Here is a 24,038-nt window from a genome sequence, read left to right on the forward strand (position 1 = left end):
CTGGACAAAGTTGATCACATAAAATTAAAAAGAGTTTGCATACAAATTTAATATAGCTAAAATTAGAAGTCAATAATTAACAGAGGAAAAAAATTGTGGTAAGTTTCTCTCATAAAGGCCTCATATCAAAAATATATAAAGAATTGATTCAGTATATTTAGAACTAGAACCATTCAAAGGATATGAACAGGTAAATTGTTATCTAAGTCATGATTAATTGAGTCTCAAAAAAGTTAAATGACGTCCTTAGATTGTTATGGTTGTTGGTTTTTGTCCTTTGTTTTCTAAGAGCAACACTGAATTTAAGTGAGGGAGAGCTGTGCAAGGTCAACTGCTTCAGTTTCCCCTCTGGAGCCATCTGGTCCATGACCAGATATAGATTAGAACAACTGGAGAAAGTCCTGGACTTCTCCAAGAATCTACATGGGGCAGCTAGCTGGCACAGTGGATAAGATGCCAAACTTCAAGTCATGAAGATGCATCTTCATCAGTTTATATACCATACATCTCCAAGATTTCACATTTGCTGTTCCCCTGTACTGAGAAGGCTATTCCTCCTACCTTTCCTTGTTCCCTTTAAGACTCACTTCAAGCATTTCTGTGGGAGAACTCTCCTGATTTCTCAGCTCCTCTCCCCATGCAGTATTCAGTGCTGTCCCCTCCAAAGTGACTTTGTATTCGTTTTGTGTGTTTGGTTTTTGCCTACATGCATACAGAAAGAAAGGAAGGAAGGAAGGAAGGAAGGAAGGAAGGAAGGAAGGAAGGAAAAGAAAGAAAGAAAAGAAAAAAATTCAATGATCCACTTTCTACAGTTATTTTAGTTACTCCCAGGCAATGCCTTTTTTAAAACATATTCTCTCTGAGTATTAAGGGATTCAGGAGTAAGCTAGCTGGTAGAATTCAAAGAATAAACTCTGCTATCTTTGCCCATAGTTTTTATTATTGTTTACTCATTAGAGAGGTAATATGATACAATGCCAATCCCAAGTCTGCCGTTTACTATCTTTCTAGTATTTTAGGCAAGTAACTTCACCTGTTTCTTTATTTATAAAATGAACAAATAGGCTAGAAGGCCTTCAATGACCTTTCCAGCTCTAATAAAAGCTTGTTAATTAATTAATTAATGCAATATCTCAGGCACAACAATTAAATCTTTTCTAATAACTTCAACCAGTCTCTGTATACAACTTTCTTAATTTAATCTAATCCAATCTAGCTACAAACATTTATTAAGCATCACACTGTGCTAGTTACAGGAGAATATAAAAACAAAATGAAAACCAGTTCAAGCTCTTTTAGAATTCATATTTGAAGAATAATAGCTAGCACTTTAAGTTTTACAAAGTGTTTTTATATTATCTGGTTTTGTCCTCCCAGCCACCCTGAGAGATAACTGTTATTATTCTTCCATTTTACCAATGAGGAAATTGAGGTACAAGGAAACAAATTATGTGAGTACAATACCAAAGTGTCTGAGGCCAGATTTGAATGTGAAATTACCTATTGAAATCAGGTAGGGATACCACATATTGTTGAGTTTATTCCAAGATATACTAGCCAGCTCCCTTCCATATAGGTTTGGGCTTCCTCAAATATTCTGGCAGAAGTGCCAGTGTAATCAAATGCCATTTGATTTAATTATTTTCTGTAGTCCTGATTCACTCAAGTCTTCAGTTCTCCAAGGCATCTTTACTGATTTTAACCCCCATATTCTGAGGTCTCATTCTCCCTATTACAATGACTATGATCTAGTGAAAGGAGACTAATGGAAAGAATAAAAAAAGTAGGTTCCAGTCCTATTTCACATTGCCTGGCACTTAGTATAAGTGCTTAATCAATACTTGTAGACTATTTCAGCCACTGATTTGCTGATTTCTTTATCTCAAATGGAGATAAGTTCAGTCTGATTATTTTTGGTCATGTCCAACTTTTTGTTATCCCATTTGGGGTTTTCTTGGCAGATAATGGAGTGGTGTGTCATTTCCTTCTCCAACTCATTTTATACATGATGAAACTAAGACAAATAGCGTTAAGTGACTTGCCCAGGATCACTCTGCTACCTCATATCTGAGACCCGATTTGAACTGAAGAAGAGGTCTTCCTGAGTTTAGGCCTGATGCTCTATACCCTGTCTCACTTAGCTGTCTCCAAATGAGACAAGATTATAAAGCATTTTGCAAACCTCACTGTGCTATCTAAAAGCTAGCCAGTAGTAGTAGTAGTAGTAATGCCTCTTAATAATAAAAGTAACAATTACATATATAGTTATATAATTAATTATAATATTATTGCTTAGTATTGATGTTATCTCAATACTAAAAAAGTTTTATTAAAATTATCTCTTCATACTCTTCTCTTAATGTTAGAGAGTAATGATAATGATAGCTAATACTTTAAAATGTAGCACTTCAAGGTTTGTAAAGTGCTTTACAAAGATTGTCTCACTTCTTCCTTATAGCAATCCTGGGAGGTAGATACTTTTATTAACCCCATTTTATAGGTAAGGAAACAATTCGATAGAGAGGAAATGGCTTACCCAGTTTCTACAGCCAGTAAGTGTCTAAGGACAGATTTAAACTCAGCCTTCCTGATTCCAGGATTCTGTGGTATCACCTAGCAGCCTGATTGATAGATGTAAGATGGCAGTCATTTTCTGAGAGGTAAATTAACATCAACCTAATCCTTTGACTTCTGGATTTCCTGTGACCTGTTTCAGTCTTCCATTTTCACTTGATAATAGCCATGCTGAAAATACAGCAGGGAAAATTCAGTAATATCTAGATGAAAAAAAATTTTGAAAACCAAGCTTCTTTTCATATAAGTCAGCCTATCTCTGAAACAGTTTGGAGTGAAATTCTAACTTCCTCAGTACCTCAGTAGCAGCTCAATAAAATGAAGGAGTGATATTCTTAAGTATCAGTTTCTTAAAGGCAATTCAGAGCTCAAGCTTTGCTAAGAATTAATCTACAAGAGTAAGCTGATCTGGTCATCCATAAATAGAATAAACATTGTCAGAGCTATGATTTTATGCCTCTTCTCCATCACTGGATTGGACACTATTCGGAGAAAGGTAGGAGCATTCATTGAATAAGTATGGACAAACAGGGCTAGGCCACTATTACACATTTCATTTCGGGGGAAGGGAAGAAAGGAGTGCCAAAATGAATTAGGTAGGTAATCCCCCTCAATCCATCTATACTTCTTAAGTGACTTCTGTATTTGGACATTTGGACAAATATACTGTTTAGATAAGATATGATCCCTGTCTTCAATGGAAAACCTCAGGAATGCTTCTCTTTGCCTAATTATTTCTATCATTGCTAAGTTGTTTTTAATCAAGTGTCATTGGAATGTATCCCTTTAATTAAAAAAAAAAAATCCTCTTGATTTAGATAAGGAATTTTTAGCCTTTTTTGTGTCCTGGATCCCTTTAGAAATCTAATACAGCTTTTGGATGTGTTCTCAGAATAATGTCTTTAAGTGCATAAAATAAAATGTATAATCTTCCAAAGGAAGCCAATTATATTGAAATACAGTTCTTTTAGAAGCAATTTTAAAATCTCAGCTTAATAACCCCTGACTTAGGTAGATAGAATTAGAATGAACATGTTAGAACTGCATGGAACCTTCAAGTTCAGGAAATTAAAATATACATCCTTTTAGAAAACTCCAAAATAGGTAAACTCAGGGATAAACTAGTTGAAAGTTACTTTGCAAGGTAATTCTTCTCAGGAATTACCAGGAGCTCTCTGAATACCCACAAGCAGTATTGTACTGATAAATGCTTTAACAGCCAACCCTCCAGAAAAAAAAAAAAATGCATACAGCATACTTTTACATTTAATCTGCATTAATAACATTTTCTTCATCACTTGCTTAAGTCTAGGTAGTCAACAGAACAGTAAATCAAGCCATGATTTGTAGCATTTGCTGATTTTCAGGATATAAGTTCTCACACTGAAAATTTTAATAGCTCATGAATTCAAGCTGGCTTAGCAAATCTCTATATGTGTTTAAAAAAGGCTAAAAAACCTAAAGGCTTAAAGGTTACCACTGTCAAGTAAAAATCAGTCATTAGCAAACGCTGTCCCTGAAAATATAATATAAGTCAGTGACAAAATATGTTTGATTCTATCTGCAAATTTCTGATTTACTTGCAGCTTTTTAGGACCAAGTGTATTAAATGGAGCATAAAGTAGCCTGAATAGATAAGTTTGCCCTTGATTTATTGTGCTCTGTGTTCTGTGCATAAGCTGAAGAATATGAAAATAGTCAGATCCATTTGTAAGAGCATTTGTGTTATGTCAGGGTGTTTTTGAGGAGAATTTGACCCAGGATGTCCACCACCCAAGGGATTAAACATTCATCATCTTTTGGAGAGCAGCTGGAAGTGCATTCAAATAGAAATATTGGCTCTTTGGCGAATGATCTTTTTTCCCCCTAAATAGAGTCTTCCCAAAATTTGGATTTCTTTCTGCTCACTCTTATAGACAAAAGAAATGCATTTCTAGGATGTCTCATGCTAAAGAGGCTTTAAGTGATTTCTCCCTCTTTATGTCCATCATAGATCAACAGGAACAAACACTGGTACTCTCCCAAGGTTCAGCTTTGATTTTAATGAGATTAAAGGTATTTTTTTTTAATCTGTTGCTATTTAGAAGAAAAAGCAACTGAAAATTTTTTGCCTTCAATTTCCAAATAAAGTGGGAAAGAAATTAGATGACTAAGATGAAATACCTTGAGAACTTATTATATGTGAGAAAAATAATTTTAATATGAAAATGTTTTTTAATTTAAAGATGACTTCTAAGTATTTAAGATTTATGTATGTGTGTAAGTAATATTGATCATAAGAAATTAAGACAAGTGCTAACATTGATGGAATGTGTTTTTAATTGATTAATGAGATGTATATGAACTTAACATGAAATAACAATTTATACTCTTTTGCTTCTACTTTAATTTTCTAACAAAAGAGCATGTTCTTTGCTTGGCCAGACTGCTTTTTTAACACCCTGATACTTACATTGCTTGTGGATAACTTCTCTGATTGAAGATAATGATAGAATGGGAAGGGAAGAAATCACAGACTGAATAAAATAATGACTAAATCATTAAAAAATTCATTTAAAAAACTGAATCAAATGTGCCTGGAGACACACATAGTCACACTTTATCTTGACTGGGTATCACATTGAATCACATCATAAGCTTCTGGCAAGTCTGCCCTTGATGAGTGAAGCAAATCTCACATGACACATGGCATGTTATAAAAAGACACAAAGCCACATGATACAGAAAATATTTAAGGAAAAATTCCAGCTGTGAATGCCCACTCTAAATTTTTACTTGTTTTAGGGATCTGGGTAATAGATGACTGTCATGTTTTTTGTTGCCATCAAAATGTCTAACTTCCTTGTAAAGGGGCACATTAAAAGCTGAAGCTATGGAATAGAGTTAAATCATTTGAGCATGAAGTTTCCATAGAAGTACATTATGGAAAAGAATCCTAAGAAGGGCTTAGACTGCCTTTATATATTATACAGGTCAGAGAGGAGAGCCTTGTTCAGTCCTTTGTCAATTAGGTTAGAAATCTAATGCCCTGAAATCAGCTGGCTAATAGTAACCCCAAAATCATAATTATGTTACAACAGAGATAAAAACCAACTATCTTCAAACAGATGAGGCCGTGAAGTTTATTATCATCCAGTTCTATCTGACCTAGGCCTGCATGATCTGATACCATGTATTCTTTCAGAGAACTTGCATGGAAAAAAAAACCCATAATTAGTTAGAACTACAGTAAGCCTCCTGAAATTTGTGAACAAAGATAATTTCCCTGTCTTCTAAAGCATGTCTTCTCTAGCAATGAAAATGTCTTCTTCTTGTTAAGGACATTACATTCAAGAGAATATTAAAGTTTCTTTCAAAAGGGCTTTGGCAGGTAAGTTAAAAACAACAACAACAACCCAACTACCTAGAAGTTTCTGATCCTCTCTTCTTGAGGAATCTTCTAAAAAAAATTTTTTAGAAGATCTTTGCCTCTAGCGCTGTCCACATGCCAACACTTTCCACCTAGCTCACTTCACAGAGATTTCTTGAAACAATTTCCACTCTTCTCACACTTCCTTTGACTTAACCTTGCACTCCAACCCACCCCCCATTCCCGGCTGGTTCAACTAACTTTATGACTCATATTTCATAAAGTTAGTGGATTTCCTGCTTTATGAAATCCTCTTTAGCTTCTGCAACACTACTGCCTTTCCCTTAAAACATTCCCTCTGAAAGTTTGCCTTTAATAATGGAAGTTGCCATCATCTTGACCTTCTTTCAGATATGACAATGGATGATGTTCGGGAATACGAGAAAAATATGCATGAACAAACCAACATTAAAGTTTGCAATCAGCACTCATCTGCTGTGGATGACATAAACAGCCTTGACAAAACAAGTGTATGTAGATTTTTTTCAGCATATCACCCATCCCTACACCAAATATTATTATGTTTTCTCTAAAGTATTACAAAAACACTTTTTAATCTAACTTCCCACACACAGAATACACTAAAACCTCATTGCTTTTAATAAAGAATTTGAACCACCTCTCAACTGGGCAACGATAAGCTTAGGGATTTTGCTAGCATTTTGATTGCTTTAAAGGTACTTAATCTTTGGGTTGTTGCATTGACTATAAAGTTGTATTGAGCATGGAAGGTGAAAATATCTTGCAGCATTAGTGGAAAATCCTATGCGAAGACAAAAAAAAGGGAGAAAACCAACATTTCATTGAAACAAAATCTTGCTCTGGGTGATTGATTTTTATAATACAATGAATTTTTAATTATCTAAAAGCCAATAGGACAGATGATGAGAAACAGTAAATAACCGAGAAATTACTTGTTTGTTTGAATGTATCATGCAGCATTTTGTACCTGTTTGACTTTGCTAGTTCTGTTTCCTTAGACTAATCTTGGAATCAATCAACCTTTCCCACATCCACACTGGCCAAGAAAAGATGGGGAAGTGATCTGGAAACATGCTAGGTTATGAAGTAAATCTAGCCTTAGACAAAAACATCAACAAAAAAAAGTTGACAGATTTAGTAATTTACAAATAGTAATAGTAAAGATGATTAATTTAAGTTAATATTTTATAGAGAGGTAGCTTTGAAGTCAAGGAGTTGTTCTATCTATCTGCTGTCCATTCTCTCTCTCTCTCTCTCTCTCTCTCTTTCTCTCTCTCTCTCTCTCTCTCTCTATATATATATATATACACACTAGCTGTGGGACCATGTTACATAATTTCTTATTTCTCCTAGACCATGCTCCAATATTATAATTTACAGATGAGTCGCTGATTTGTCTGGGTAGAAGGAATTTTCACACTGGTTATTTCCTATATTGATAAAATATATTGCACCCACAGGTGCAAACCAAAATAAAGTACCAATTTATTAGTCCCTGAAATGTACAGTTCTCATTCAGTTAGTTATGCTGAGATGGGGAGAAGAGGGATAAATATTTTTTAAAGAAATTCCCACTGGAAAAAGTTTAAGAAACCCTGCTCATACTCCATACAATCCACAAAATAAACAATATATTTGGGCATAATTAAGAGTTGACTTTAGTCATCAGTGAACACTGTTTCTAAAAAGACCCTCTTTGTTGGCACTCTAGTATTTTATTGTTACTGAATAAGCTTGTTTGTGGTGTGTGTGTGTGTGTGTGTGTGTGTTTTCTGGGGTGGTTGGGGGTGGATGCCTTGTTCCCCATTGGACTTATGAATTATCTTTAAATGAATATGAGAGAACTTAAAATTGGAGACCTGATTATCTGCCCTCCTCTGCCCCCCACACCTTTTTCATGCATTGATTGATTATGAAGGAGCTCATTGAATAGAGGCTTAACTTGTTTTTGCTTCAAAGTAGGGTTATGAAGGATTTTATTTATTTATTTTTTATTTTACCACCATGTTATCATAAAGCAGAGCCAGTCGTAAGATAAAGTGTTCTTTGGAAGTTTGCTTTCAATCCAACTCAGTAAAAATTTCTTAAGTGTTTACTATACTGGACATAAGTCATGAAGGACTAGAACAAAAAGAGGACATTTTTATTTGTGGGATTTTAAAAGAAAGTAAAACACATAGCTGTTCATCTCATCTCAGGAGATGCTTATAAATGAAAGACCACATAGAGTGTGCATAGGCCAAAATTAGGCCATGGACAAACAGTGTAGCTTCTAGCTGGCACAATCCAGTGGGGAGATGCCCACAGATAGATGACCTGTGATTCAGTCTGGGTCCTCTTAGGAACAGAGGGGTCTTTGTCATAGGAGCATATTAAAATTGCCCTGCTTGTCTCTTAGAGAGCTTCTGAAAACTTATGTGAAGAATTATACAGCCCTAAAATACTGAGCAGGCCTTGGAAAGGAGGAGAAAGGCTCAATTTTTAAAAATACTATGGTACTAGGTACTATAACTGAGTGTTTTATTATATCATAACGGAAACAACTCATATGCCCACTACAAAGTGCTCCTGGCTCAATGGCTCATGATTCAAGAGAAATCTTAATCAAAAAGAAGTGGTCCTTTTTGTGCCAAGATGACTCAACATAAGCCCCTGCTATCCAATCACCCAAGAGTCATGATTCCCATGGAGGAAAAGGAGAAAATCTCATGAGTAAAACCAGGAAGCCTAAGGACCTAGCCATTGAGCAAATGAAGGGAAAGGATAATGTAAGGAAGAATACCACCCTATAATCCTCATGGTCATACAAAAACAGAGGAGGCAGATAATCCATCTTCACAAGGAAATAAATGCAGACAGGTCTAAAAGGGATCCAGCCATAATCTAGAAGATTGTATCTTTGTCTCTCGAGGAAGTTAAGGGCAAATATAGCACAGAGTCAGTCTGTAGCCTCAGGTTAGAGCAAATTTCTCCCCCAACATATATATCTCATCAGAGAAATGAAAAGAATCTCTCTCACTCACTAGAGTCAGATTTAAACACAAGCAATTTTAAGACCCAACTAAAGACCTAGACAGCTTCAGAAAAAGATTCCAGCTCTGGCCACTGGGAGAAGTTGTTCTCCTTGCTCCTTTAACTAGGAGTATAGGGAACAAGCCAAACTGAATTAATCAAGAAGGGAATTAACAAGTCTGGACTACTTGCTTCGCATTCAAATTGAAAAGATCCCAACCAGTGTCCCACCCCCATTAGAGTACTTAAGTTAAGAGTGCTTACTGCTCTTTTTGTTGAATTCCTTGGAATTTCATATAGTTGAGGTTTTTTTTTTTTTCACATAGTCTCCCTCAGTTATGATCCAGTATGATCAGGAAGTATTTCAAAGTACTATCTATTGCTTTTATCAAGAGAAAAAATATTATGAGAAATACATTTTAAATCATCAACTCCAAACCATTTCTGAATTAGGCCAAAATTATATCCCATCCCCTACCAATAGAGGAATATAACTATATAGCTATATACTAATATAGAGTATAACTATAATGTTCCCAAAGAAGAAGGAGATTTTTTTTCTGGAAATTAAATTAGATAAGCATTCTGACTTCTGGGTGGGAATTTCCTTCTGGATGTGTTGACCTTAAAAACAACAATAACAACAATATTAATAACCAAGCTCCACCCTGTCCCATAGTCCTGACCATATTTCTCAGCAGTCAGATTGAGTCCAGACTTCCTGGAGAGAATTCGGTCCACCTGAAATCCCATTTGTCTCAACCAGTAATCATTCTGTGGTTTAGGACATGCTGACTGTTTTGGGGCAGGTTAAATGCCAGATAGCATGTCAGTGATGGCAACTGGACCTAGAGTAAAGAAATCCAGGGGCTTGTCCCTATAAGAAAAACCGGGGGGGGGGGGGGTGGAAGAAGGAAGAAAAGAAAGAAAAAAAAGAAAGAAAGGAAGGAAGGAAGGAAAAGAAAGCAATCCTCAACAACAGAAGAGGCTCTTCCTCATTGGTACCACTATACCTAGAGATAAAAAGTTGCAAAAGGAAGTATATAATGACAAGAGCCAAATCGACCTAGATTGGGTTTAGGCATACACTGTCCCACATAAGAAAGAGGAGGCTTCATCCAAGGGAGATGATGGGTTCTCTCCAATCTCCTCTCTCTTCTCCCTCCTCCCATTACTTAAGTCCTGGGACTTGTCCCAAGAGGGACAAATCACCTTCTCTATTGATTGCAATAGTATCAGCTCCTCTTGTTAAGACTATATTAATTATTAATGAAATAAGAAGTTTGTTGTTAATCTGTCTATAGTTGTGAATTTTCCTTTGGTTAACACCTGGGTAAATTGGGTACTAACTATTCCCCCTGGCAAATCCCCAGGAGATGTGATATCTCATAGTCTAGGAGAGAGCTGATAAATGTTCAGCAATCAGTTCTTCAAAAAAAAGAAGAATGTACTCTTGAGTACACTTTTAATTTTAATTTGCATTATTAATGTTCTCTCCATCACTTTCTTAAGTTAGATAATCAACAAAGCAATAAATCAAGCCCCGGTTGCTGATTTCTGAAGTTAAATGCTTATACTGAAAATTTAACAATCCTATTCTAGCATATCCCTGACCCAACTATAATTAAATGTTGGACCTCCTATCATGGAGTCAGCTATATTGGACTTAGGCACTCAACCCAAGAATAGTCTTTCCTAGAAATATCACTAAAGTTTCACTGAATCTTAGGCTAAGTTTCACCTCTTCTTTGGTTTGAGCAGATCTAGTCCCATTCTTAGAGTGACCCCATAAGAGATGGTATATTCAAGTAAAATAATGCACTCTCCAAAGTGATGATATTACTATTTACTCAAAGCAAAAAAAGGATGCTTGTGGGAAGAGGATAGAGGAAGGATAGCTTCCTAGATCCATTTCTCAGCTAAGAGGGAAACTTTTTGAATGCTTAGAAAGTGTGAATTGGGCAAAAAGTCTTTAGGATCTTTAATAGATCTCGTGAGCCTGGAAACATTGAGTGGGAGATCTTAAGCAGGAATCTTAAATACCAACCAATTCCCTGTTTTCCAATACAGATAAAAGGGCACAGGTCTATCTAAACAACGATGTGGCTCATCTCTCACAGGTCACTTCTGTGTCTACCAATATTGATATATTGAATTGTGTTGACTGTATTTACTTCCTGAACACTTACCACTATTTGCGTGTGTTCTTTACCACCCAAATGGTGGGGACAGAAGTTCTCGGGGATAGATTGTGATAAGGCAAAATTTGACCACAGGACAACATGGGTGGGATGCTACACTCCACCACCAACTCTCTCCATGGAAGACAGAAATTTGGGTATGGGCTTTTGTTGGGGCAGCCACCTGAAAGAGAAAATCTTTTCATAGAAACTTATAGGGGCTGCCCCGTAGATTGTTCTCCAAACTACACAGAACAACTTTTACCCTGAGTTATAAAGCAGAAGGCTTAAGAGCCATTTTCCATAAAACAATAATTGCATTAATTACTGTGTCCACAAGACTTTTGTTAGACCAAGTCAGAAAGTGTCAGTTTATACCCACAAAAGAGTAGTTGAATTCCAAATACTTTAACTATTCTTGTGTTCTTTGAAATTTCATAAAATTGAGAATTGTTCATTTTCTTCTCTAGCTTCTATTTTCCATGATCCTAATATAATCAGGATATGTTTCAAAGCACAGGCTGTTCCTTATATCAAGTATAGGTGGAAAATATATTTTAAGTCATCAATTCAAAACCATTTCAGAATTAGATTAAAATTATGCTTTAATAATATCCATGAAGTGACAAGAAGGAGGTGACATAACTGCTCCCACACATTTTAAGAAGTTTCAGTGTATTCAAAGAGAGTATTCTAATAAACTGTATAAATTTTTGCAATGGTGTGTAATAATCAAACCATTAATACTTTTGATAGACTCTGCCCCCTGCTGGACAAGTGCAGTAGAGTAACGTATTCAAGCCATTTCTTTAGGAAGTCATTTTTATTAGAGAAAAATATTGATTTACCACATGAGTTAGAATCACAGGATCATAGATCTAAGAGGAAGAAGGGACCTCACCTGTCTTATTGAACAACATCTTCTTTTATTTTTGTTTTCTTTTTTTAATGTGAATTATACCTCAGAAATCACCAAAGGAGAAAACTGAGACACAGGGAAGTTAGGTAAATTTGTTTAACCACAAAGGTATGAAGTGTAAGAAATACAGTTTGAAGCTGTTCTCAAAATTTATTCCCCAGAGACATCCCAAAGTCATTGTTTTTCCACTGTATTCTCAAAATATTTTAGTCTTTGTATTTCCTTCCTTGTTAGTGAAAACAATTATATAAATGATAGGTGAGACTCTATTTTCTTGATACCCAAATAACATATTAGGATCCTATCACAAGATTATCAGCTGCCGGTAGGACAATTGAAATTAGATGTCAGAGAGATATTTTAAACTCTACATATCCAAAACTGAGCCCATCTTTCCCATAAAACCTACTCCTTTGCCAGATTTAGCAATTTCTGTTGAGGGCGCCACCATCCAATGGTTCATAATCTTGATGTAATCCTGGACTCCTCATTCCCCCTTGCTCAAAATATACAATCAGTTGCCAAATCTTGACATTTTTACCTTCACACATATTTTGCAACTATCCCCTTTTTACCATTCATGTAATCAGCACTTTAAAGATGTTATCCACTCACCTGTACTATTACTATGGCCTTCTAATTGACCTACTTGCCTCCATTCTCTTCCCCACTTTAATTTGTGTCCAATGGAACCATATCCTTATGTACTAAAAGAACTGGCAGAAATAATTGCCAAGCCACTATCAGTGGGATCTTAAAAGTTGTGGAAAATAGAACTACTACAAGATCTAGAAAAGGAAAAATTATGTTCTGATATTTACATTTTTTTTAAATTTGTCATTCTCTTGACCAGTAAGAAAATACTTATTGATTGTTGGGGAATTTCTGGATGAACTATTAAAGAGATGGCTAGCGAGCATCCAGAAAGAAAAACTATGATTACAAAGAGCCAACAAGGGTTCATCAAGAACAGATCATTTCCTTTTTTAACAGGATTACTGAACTATTAATTGAGGGAAATGCAGTGGATATATATAGTTTACCTAGATTTTAGCAAAAATCTTTCATACCAATTCCCCTGAAGAAATATAGAAATGAGAACTAGACAATAATATGATCAGAAGTGACAGAAAGATTGAATTGTAAACATTGTTGCTAGTAATTCAATGGCATCATGACAAGAAATCTCCAGTGGAATACTTTAAGGATTTATACTTTTTCTTGTGCTTTGATCAGTGACTTGCACTTAGTGGACTGCAAACTGAATGTGAGTCAGGAGTATGAGGTGGTATCTAAAAAATGTAATGTCATCTTGGGCTATATGAAAAGGGATAGCTTCCTAGAATGAGAGAACAATAGTCTCTCTGTGCTCTATCCTTATCAGCCTTCATCCAATTTTCTAGGAGTCTAAAGACATTGCTAAATAAAAAAGTGATCATATTAGAGCAACCAGCTATGAAGATCCTTGAATTTGTCACATATAGATGGCCCAAAGAATCTGCATATGTTTAACCTAGGGGGGACTCAAAAGAGTGTTCAATTTTTTGAAAAGCTATCATGATGGCAACTAAATGGCACAGTGGATAGAGCACCAGCCCTGAAGTCAAGAGGTCCTGAAATTAAATTGGGCCTCAAACACTTAATACTTACTAGTTGCATGAGCCTGAGTAAATCACTTAACCCCAACAGTCTTTCAAAAAAAAAAAAGCTATCATGGAGAGACCCTCAAAGGATAGAATCTAGAGCAAGGAGTGGAAATATCAAAGAGGCATATTATAGCTAAATGTCAGGAAAAACTTGCCAACTACTGGAGTTGTCCAAAAAGTGGAATGACTTGTGTCAGGAGGTAGGTGATTGCAAGAGTGTGCAAGAATGTAAATTTTTAATAACCAGCTCTTCCAAAAAAAAAAAAAAAGTGTACACACAACATATTTTTAAGTCTAAGCTGCAACATTAATATTTTCTCCATTATTTTCTTAATCAACAGAGCAATAAATCAAGCCCTAATTTGTAGCATTTGCCATTTTCCAAGATGTAAGTATATATATTAAAAATTTAACATTTGGCTTTAGAGAGCTTCATAGTAAGAGTGAAATCCCTTCTCCCTCCCAGATTCTGTGACTGATCTATTGAATTGATGTAATATCTTTACATTTGGAGCAGCACTATAATATTGTAACCTTCACTACTATGGTTGGACAGCAGTTTGGAAAAAAAAGGAGGAGTCTCAGTGGACTCCAAACTCAATATTGAGTCAGCAATGTGAGCCACAAGAAGCACAATGAAGAAGTTGTAGGAATTGTGAGTTCAGCATGTTATTCAGGAAAAGGTTTCAGTGGTTGGGCAATATTAATTTGCAGAGAGAGACAGACAAACAGACAGAGAAAGAGAGAAAAGAGAGGAGGGAGGAAGGAAGAGACTTTTGAGAAAAGAAAAAGGGCTAGAAGAGAAAATTGAGCTAATGTAAAAACCAAAAGAGCACTGGGAATAGTGTGCTAGACCTGGAGAGAGTAAGATTCATCTTGAATGAATGTGGCCTGAGACACTTCCTATCTATGTGATCTTGGGCAAATCATTTAACCCTATTTGCCTCACTTTACTTATCTGTAAAAATAAGTTACAGAAGTGAATGGCAAACAGCTCCAGCATCTTTGCTTAAAAAAAAAAAGGGGGGGGCTCACAAAGAGTCAGACAAGACTGAAAACAACTGAAAAATAAAAGCAAAAGATTTCAACATTATATTTTTTAATCTATGCTTAAAAAAAAAAAAAAGAATGAGATATGTATACAGAACTGATAGGTATGGAAGCCTCTAGTTATCTAAGTCCACTACCTTTAATTCTACTTAAAACTGATTTTCTAGAGACATGTTTATGACTTGGGAAGAGGGTTAATTGTCACCCACTTCTTTAAAACATTTTATTTCTTGGCCTATTAAGCTTTTTTGATTAATTAAACACAAACTGATGAAACAACAAATTGTAAGTTGTTTTTTTTTTCACTTGACACATTCTCAATTTTAGGTGTTTTTTTAAATTTTGTTTTGTTTTTAAAAGTGGGTCTTTGGGTCTTACCCAGGCTAGAAGTATAGTAGCCACTGATAAGTCCAATTCTAGTACTGATTGATCCACAAACTCTGATGTAGTCTGTTTCTACCTTGTTTATTATTCCTTAGACAGACTTCTGCTGGGGACACATCATTTTGGTGCCAAACTTAATTAGTACAGACTTCCAATTAGTAGTCCACTACTGAAGTAAAGAGAAGTACTAATTAGGATTGTGACAATTTACACATAAAATTAATTTTACTTTATTCCTACTCTGATACTTTACTAATGTAGTAGTCACTTGTCAGCAGGGATATGCTGGTAAATGTTTTAACATCTGACTCTCCAGTGACATATAACACTTTTACATTAAATTTACATTATTAACCTTTTTCCATTACTTAAGTCCAGCAACCAATTAAACAATAAATCAAATTCTGCTTTGTAGCTTTTACCAATTTCTGAGGTATTAATGTTCCCACTGAAAGTTTAACAGTCAGTTTATAAGTTCAAGTTGGCTTTAGCATATCCCTGTTTAATTAACTTTAACTATTGAGAATAAAGCCAGCAACCTGGAACTTTCTAGGCAGCCAATGACAGAAATCTCATTCCTTTTACTCACAAGAAAACCCCTGAGTCCTTTGATTTTTTTTTTTCAGTAGGATATCTGTAAGCTTGACTGACCTCAGTACCTAGATTGTGTTTCACAGCTGCATTTACCCAGCCAGGTATTTTGTAAATTATGGTGATGGTGATCATGATGGTGATGGTTGCTAAATGTGGAAGATTATCTGTTCCCTTATCCATAGGATTAGAGGCAACATAAATGGAAGGAAGAGATAGATCTGCACTTAAAGAGACATAGTAACAGTCCCAAGAAATGATGTTTGAGAATAAGAAAGGATACAGAAGAATAATAAGAGAAGAAACCCAATTCAAAAGCCCAAGCAGTCTGGAGACATTTACAATAGGGATAAAAAGTATTAGACACCCTTCCCATAAGACCTTATTGTCTAAACCCTAATAAATAAATATTCATGAGTAATGGTGATGGGTCATAAAGAAAAGATTGTTATGTTCCACATACTCTGAAAAAAAAGAAAAGGTAATATATGTCTTAGAAATAATTCTATTAAAAATTAGGACCTAAAATTTTTTCTATTTAAAAGAGTTTTGTTTATCTGGAAAACTCAGAAATGTAAAATATTTCCTTCCCTAACAGGACTGTATTTATTTTTTTAATTCCAAAACATGATTTTGTAGGGTTTGGGTTGATTTAAAAAAGAAAAGAAAAGAAAAGAAGCTGAAAACCCATCAAATGTTCCTTTGGTCGTGTTGGTTTTTCCCCATTTTTTTTTTAAATTTGGCTCTACTGAGAAGTGTTCCAGTATTAGAGATAGCAAGTTCTCTTCATTGTAAGGTGGAACAGTTAACACATAGTTGCTAAGAGTGTTGGCAAAGCACAGATTTTCTTCCACATGACCAAAACCAACCGCTAGATCTGTGTATGTTGTTTTTATGTGAAAAGAACACATTATGAAAGAAAATGTTAAAAAAAAATTTAAATGAATAATTCTTATCTACTAGTTAGTTGTCATATCTATTAAATCTTTAACTTCCCATTTAGGAAGAAATGACTAGATCTTCTCAAATACACATATACATACACACACACACACACACACACACATACACACAATATGTGTTGTTTCTCTGTTTTCCTGATATTTATTTTTCATGTTTAGAAAGTACATTGAGAAGTATCCTGAGAAATTCTGAGTAAGTATTCAGATTCTGATTCTGGGTTATCTGGCTGTGCAAAAAACCTGAGCAGCTGATATTTAGGGGAGGCTTTGTCTCTCTTGACTTTCAATCTGGAAAGATATTGATAGATCCCATTAAAATGGAGGTTACAGATTTACCTTTGAAGTGGGTACAATGAATAGAAGGTTCATCTAATAACCAACTAATTGTGTTTACCTTTTTTTTTTTTAAATTGAAGACATGACAATGGATGAAGTCCGAGAGTTTGAAAGAGCAACTCAGGAAGCTACCAACAAGAAAATTGGAGTTTTCCCACCTTCAATTTCTATCTCCAGCATTTCCCTGCTGCCTTCTGCAATCCGCACTGCTCCTTCTAGTGCTCCATCTACACCTCTCTCCACAGACCCTCCCGAATTCTTGGCAGTTCCCAAAGATCGACCTCGAAAAAAATCTGCCCCAGAAACTCTCACCCTTCCAGACCCTGAGAAAAAATCTACACTAGATTTACCTGGTGTACATTCTTCAGACAAGCCATGTCAGCCCCAAGAGTAATAATGAATAAAATTTCATGGTTTTTTGGGTTTTTATTTTCTTTCTTGGTGGGGTTTTGTTGGTTTTATTTTGGGATTTTATGTTTGTTTTTTAGGGTTCTTCTGATAGAGAAAAACTACTTTGTTACTCAGACTTGTTTCTTCAGATCTCTCAAAAAGCATGCATGTGATTATGTAATTCCATATATAATCTGAATTCTAAAGTACACCATACAGCATTCATAGTACATGTCAGGAAATAGTCTGAAGATAAATTGCAAAGGATAAAAGGAAGCTTCTGTTTTAATAATTATAAGCCAGGAAATAGACTCTGATGTTAATATGTGATTAAATTGGTAAGGATTCCAAGGATAAATAAATGAATATTCAGTGAAAAGGACAAAAGTCCATCTTCTTCCCATTAAACCTGAATTTCTAAAAAATATATATTGAATAGTCTCAGGCTTGACATACTTAATTGTTAAACTTTGAACTGATTATCACCAATACTTGAACACCCATAGTGATTGTTCAGATTCATATTTTGTTTAATCTGACTCAGGATTTGGGGCCTACTTAATTCTTTAAACTTAAAAAAAAAAAAAAAAAAAAAAAAAAAAAAAAAAGGATTAACATACCAAGGCTCCAAGTGCAATTATTGATAATTGACTTTATGGCCATTAATTCTATTTATACCTTACACAGAATTTGTAATGAAAAATATTCCACTTGTTTCTACCTTTTAATAACTTTCCCTTCTGCTCTCTTATGGCCTCCACCTCTAACTATTGCTTGAATGAGAGAACCCTTAACAGACTGCATGATTTAGGAATTAGAAGGCTTCAGTGAAACAAACCTATGTATCTCTAAAATTTCTATCTGCTAACTTTTGGACTCTAGTTACCCCCTGACAATGTCAGAATTTCATATTAGTAGAATGGAATTGATATGGATTGTGTCAATAGGGTTTTATCAGAAATTTAGAGGGTAATATATCAATAAAGTCCCATAAGAGAATCCTAAAAAACACCTTTTGGAGGGTTATTTTCTGCCTCCCATTTTGTTCTATTGTGGGTTCTTGATAATAGCTAATCTTCCCTGAGACCTCTTCTCCATTCCTGAACCTTATAAAACTATCATTCTCAGTATTTTTCCTTGAGGTCATAAATGACATGTCACTGGAGCCAAGTGGAACAGCAAGAGAAAAGTAGGGGAGAATGTTTTCTGTTATTACTGACAGGATAGAAGGCATGGATGGAATCACTGACCCCCTACTTGCAAATTAAAGAGTAGAAACAAATAAGGTTATATCTGTAAAGTACTTAGCACAGTGCCTAATACATAGTAGGTGCTTAATAAATGCTCTATATCTCCCCCTCTTTCCCTAGAAATAAAAATAGATGAGATTTTGCCAAATTTTCCTTGATTAAAGTCAGGTGGGGCTAGAATTGAACTAGAAGTATAAGCACTAAGGGAAGATAGCAAGAGAATTCGAATGAATCACTGGACCCAATCTATTTGATTTCACACCTCACTGCCTTGAAACTCAGGAGAAAAAAAAAAGAGAATCTCAGAATTTATACTTAACCTCTAAATGAGGGTGATCCAAAAGATCCCCAGGCAACACCCCAATTATGATCTTTTTAGCTCAGGAAAGGGGCCTTCCCCCAGACCAGGACTTCCCAGACAAAAAGACTAAGGGAAGGTATTGTAATTAACCTTATCTAAAGTCCAGGCCTTTTCCCTTCTGTCACTTATCCACAATATTCAACTAGTCTCTTGCTGATAGTTACATCCTTATAATATACAGTTGTTACTTCCAGATGCAAATTAATGTTAGATTCATTTCTTTAACTATTGATTGAAAGAAAGTAGAGCAAAATGCACTAACCTTCCAGTTAGTTTAAAGAATTAAACAGTTGTGAATAGTTTTAGTTGCTGAATCATCTTTTCCCTGAGAGTGATGATGTTTATAATAAAGCATCTTCCTAGCATGGTACAGCCGCATGATATTTGCTTGTGGAAAGTTTTCTTTCAAACCCCTAGAAATTCTGAATATCTCCATAGGAGGGGTGTGCTAGAGCCAGCTCATACCTGCTCTAGCAAGTATTGTTAAATTGTTAAATTTACAGAAAATTTAAAGTAAAGATTCATTCACACCTCAGAAACCGTCAAGTACTACAAATCAGGGCCTAGTTGATCATTTTGTTGTTTAGACTTTAAAAAATTAATAATGCTGATTAAAATTAAAAGCATAAAAAAGTTTGTTCCCATACATTCTTTTTTCCCCTGAGAGCTGATGGTTAAAACATTTACCAGCACACCCCTTGCAGAAGATAAAATAAATGTCTGAATCTGATGAGTGTAATTTTAGAAACGGGAACATAAAATCCATTGGCAACAGATAATGAAATGTTGAGTGTACTTGTTTACAAGCCAAAACCAGAGAGAGATTGAAGGAGGGCAGAAATAAATTATTCAATATGGGTTAGCATGAATTTATTTCTTTTATCTTGGTCATACATATCTACTATATGTTTTTTTTTTTTTATCATAACCATTGTCAAATTTTACAAAACAGCCTTTGTTCTTGAGGTCAACAATTCTGTGTGCTTTAGGAACCTATGTTAAGGTTTTGTTTTGTTTTTTTTTCACATGATTTTTATTTCTTCCATAGCCAGAAATCAAATGTAATGCTACCCTTAGGTAGTTTAATACTTAACTGATACATTAAATGTCTTCAAGTCTTCACACTTTTTTTTTCCCCTGTCTAGGAATGGCACCTATATATTAAAAAAGGGGAGAGGAAATGCAAATATTCCTTTGGCTGCTTTGAATATATAACCTAAATCATTACCATGAGACATAAAACAACTTCAATATTTTATATACCTATGTCTTAAAATGTGTCATTTCACCAACTCCATAAATGAATTTGCAATAGGATTTTGCTATATGCTATAGGATTGTGTGATATTATATATATATATACATATATGTAAACAGTTGCATTTCTCATAAAAATGAAAATTAAATGGCTGTATGTTGGAAATTTAGAAAGAAAAAGCAAGCAGTAGCTTGAATTCACTAAGCATGTTTGGGGAAAAAAATAGGATTCTTTACTCAGTGCCTCTGTATACAAAATAGTAATCTTCAGCTTTTTCACCAAAATTGTATGATACATGTATATAGAGAGAGTATACCAAATCCCACACTACCGGTTTTAAGTCACTAATAGCTGAACTAAAGTAAAAGATCCATGATTAAAGCACATTCATTTACCCTTTCTTCTTCCCTGATGCTGGTGAAGATCATGAAAATGTCATTTAACCTCCCTTTTTGGGTCATCATAGTAACACTTCCAAATTTCCTATCCATTGTAAGTATAAGCATCTTACTGCTTACTTTGCTTTCCTAGGAAGACATCTGTGTATTTTTACAGCTATCTCATCAGCAGCCCCAAATCCCAATGCATTTTTCTTTCATTCAGAAAATAGGGACATCTCTTTTTTACTGATCTCTTGAGAAATGGAATAATGGTGACAGAAATGTGGCCTGTGAAAGAAAACTGTTGGCTATCACCACTTTCTTTATGACCAATACAGTGATTCAATTTCATGTGCTTTTGATGGTGTATTAATATGGAAAATCTTCTTTTGTGGTATTAAGTCAATTTGTGGGGGAACTAGTGATTCACACATTTAATTAAAGTATTCATTAGCAACATTTCATGTGAAATATCACTCTAGCCAACATGATTGTTGAAGTTGGGGACTAAGATTCAAAATCCTAATTCTCTGATTTCCTTTTAAGAGATTGCAATTGATTAATAACACAATTTATTCAGAAACTCCCAGGAATTTTTTTCCTGTTTAGTTAAAAGCTAATTATTTCAATATTTTAATGAAGTTCAAATTAAATGAAGGAACTTCCTGTTTTTTTCATACCCTAATATCAATCATGGTTCAGGTCACTAGCATATTGGTTTAGAAAACAACCAGATAATTTGAATCAAATCACAAAGCCCATTAAAAAAGAGGAATTACCTAAGATCCGGATTCATTTTTATAATTTATAGACCAGGTGGAGGAAACAGTATCATGCCTTTTGGAACAGAACAGTTCAGATTTAAAGGAAAAATAGCTGTCCAGTGATGACAGTCTAGGAAGAAAATAAATGTTGGGGCCACTGGCACACACTCTGCTAAAACTAAACTGTATCAGATCACTCATGCTAGGTTTGGGGGTTTTTGTTTTTCTTTTGTTTTAAGTTTGCATTTAAAATACAAATGTATGAGCTTTTAGGATATAGCATAGTAAGAGAAAGTAAATGTTAACTTTTCAGATGCCATTATTAAAATGTAATTTCACTGTTTATGTTAACAGATGCTTTATGCTAAACTCAAATGTTTTTGCTTTAAATGAAAAGCATGTTTGTTGAATTATGTCTCCAGTTTGTGTATATTCCAAACAACAGATTGGTTGCAGTTTTTCAATTCTGATGACAGCTCTATGTAAATTCAAATGTCCTGTAATATCTGCTGTTTACATTTTAGATTTGGGGTTTTGATTAAGTTAGTCAATCCTACTGCCACTGCTGAAGGACCAAGTTGAGGAATGCACAGTGTTACAAAATACAAAGCAGAGTAAATGAATTTGATTCCCACACCTATGCCATCCTTTTGTGTCATCTTATGACTGTTTTTATGTTTTTTCCCCTAGTTATTTATTATTGTTAATAACTTACTTTTTCTTACATTCTGTTGTAAATAAACTACTAAGCAATCTTCTTTACAAGTGTGGATTCCTTTCTCTTTCTGAGCAATTCCCCCACACCACCCCCTAAAAAAAGTTGGCATTTGTGAATTTTGACACACTAAATTCAGGACTTTTACCTGCTCTGAAGTTGCAAGCAGCCAGGAAAGATGGAATTGTAATTAAAGTTTGTCCAAAACAAAGAATCTTTGCTTTTAGGTAGTTTGAAGATGACTGCTGTTCTTATTGGCTTATTGACCAATATCTCAATGAGAGGTGTTTGTTCTTATTTATAATACAACATAACAATTATTGGTATTATGTTTTGGTCCCACTATTATTGATCCCAAAAGACAAATGGTGTAACAAATTCCCTCCTCTCAACTGAGGAGAATGGGGCCTATGGGAGGTGAAAATGTTGCATTTTCAGTTTCTGTTCTTCTGTTATGTTTAATTGTTCTTCTTTGTTATAATGCTGAGAAGGGAGGATAGAAAGATATGTGTTAGGAAATAACTGGTATAAAATCAAAAGGAATTAATAGAACTTTTATAAAAATAAATTACAGGTTGAAGCCCAGAAGGGAAGCTCTTTGAAATGCAAACATTCTTTAACCAGCCTTTTTTTCTGATGAAGTTTGAAAACAGAATGACTCTACCTTAATTGGTATTTTGCTTTAGTCCAAGAATAAAGTATTTATTCTTAGATTGGAGTGGCCAAGGAATGGGATACAATAAAGAAACTGAATAGTTTCTCAGTTTCTCCTAAACTAATTTTTACACATAGTACATTATTTGATTAAATAAATAATCATATTCAAACATAAAAATATTCCAAAGGCAAATAAATGTAAATTATTTATGCTTTCCTTCATTAACTTGAATGATGGATATTGGACTATAATGTTTCAGAGTCAAATCTGATCATTGGTTCTATTCTCACTCAAATTTTAAAAAAAATTATGTTCCAAAGGATTCTTTGTGTTCTAATATGCAGAGTCAGCTATCTATTAGTAACACTTGGATTCCATTTTGTACACTTAAATACCCAAGGAATATAATTAGTGTATGATAAATGTCCATTCTGAATTATGCTATACCTACAATTTGTAGTAGAGTTAATGCCCAGGTCAATAGGTGTTTTCTGTTTGTTTGTTTGTTTTGCTGAGGCAATTGAGATTAAATGACTTGCCCAGGGTCACATAGCTAGAAAGTGTTAAGTGTCTGAGATCAAATTTGAACTCAGGTCCTCCTGACTTCAGGGCTGGTGCTCTATCCACTGTGTCACCTAGCTACTCCATGTTCATTAGTTTTTTAAAATTGTCTTTTACAACATTCAGAGTAGTATGAACACATAGAGATAATCTTGGGCTTCTTTCTATCCTATTCAGATGACTATTTTTTGGAATATTTTCTGGAATTTCCTTAGAATTTGCCAAATTAGTATACCAAAATAATTTTTATTGGTATCTAGTTCAAAAGTTCTTACCATTCTTCTATCATGGACACTTCTCTGAACAATATTTTTAAACACACAAAATAAAATATATGCATTTACAAAGAAAACCAATAATATTGTAATATAGTAATCAAAGTATATATTTTTTAAAAGATCACAAACACTGGGCTAAGAAATCATGGTGTAAGCAATTATAAGTTATTTCTGTATTGTATGGAAACCAATCAACTATTAGATACCCAGTATGTACCAGGTACTGTGATTTAGGCTGGTTAAAAATACAAAATGGAGCAATCCTCATTCACAATGATCTTATTCTTTATGATAGGGGCAGTTATGTGGAGCATTGATCCTGGAGTCAGGAAGAGTTCAGATTTAGCATCAGCTGTGTGATCCTGGGCAAGTCACTTA

At 34.6% G+C, this 24,038-nt stretch overlaps 1 protein-coding gene across 1 annotated transcript in view; it reads left to right on the top strand.

The window, feature by feature from the left end:
• PITPNC1 (phosphatidylinositol transfer protein cytoplasmic 1) overlaps positions 1-22,206 on the top strand; it is a 361,819-nt gene extending 339,613 nt beyond the window's left edge. Inside the window, exon 9 of the mRNA XM_051995262.1 lies at positions 17,126-22,206. Within this exon, the coding sequence (XP_051851222.1) occupies positions 17,126-17,439 (314 nt within the window). The 3' untranslated portion in view covers positions 17,440-22,206. The remainder of the gene's footprint in view (positions 1-17,125) is intronic.
• Positions 22,207-24,038: the final 1,832 nt, after the last annotated feature.

Source organism: Antechinus flavipes, chromosome 4 (assembly GCF_016432865.1).
Source record: "Antechinus flavipes isolate AdamAnt ecotype Samford, QLD, Australia chromosome 4, AdamAnt_v2, whole genome shotgun sequence".
Lineage (NCBI taxonomy): Eukaryota > Metazoa > Chordata > Mammalia > Dasyuromorphia > Dasyuridae > Antechinus > Antechinus flavipes.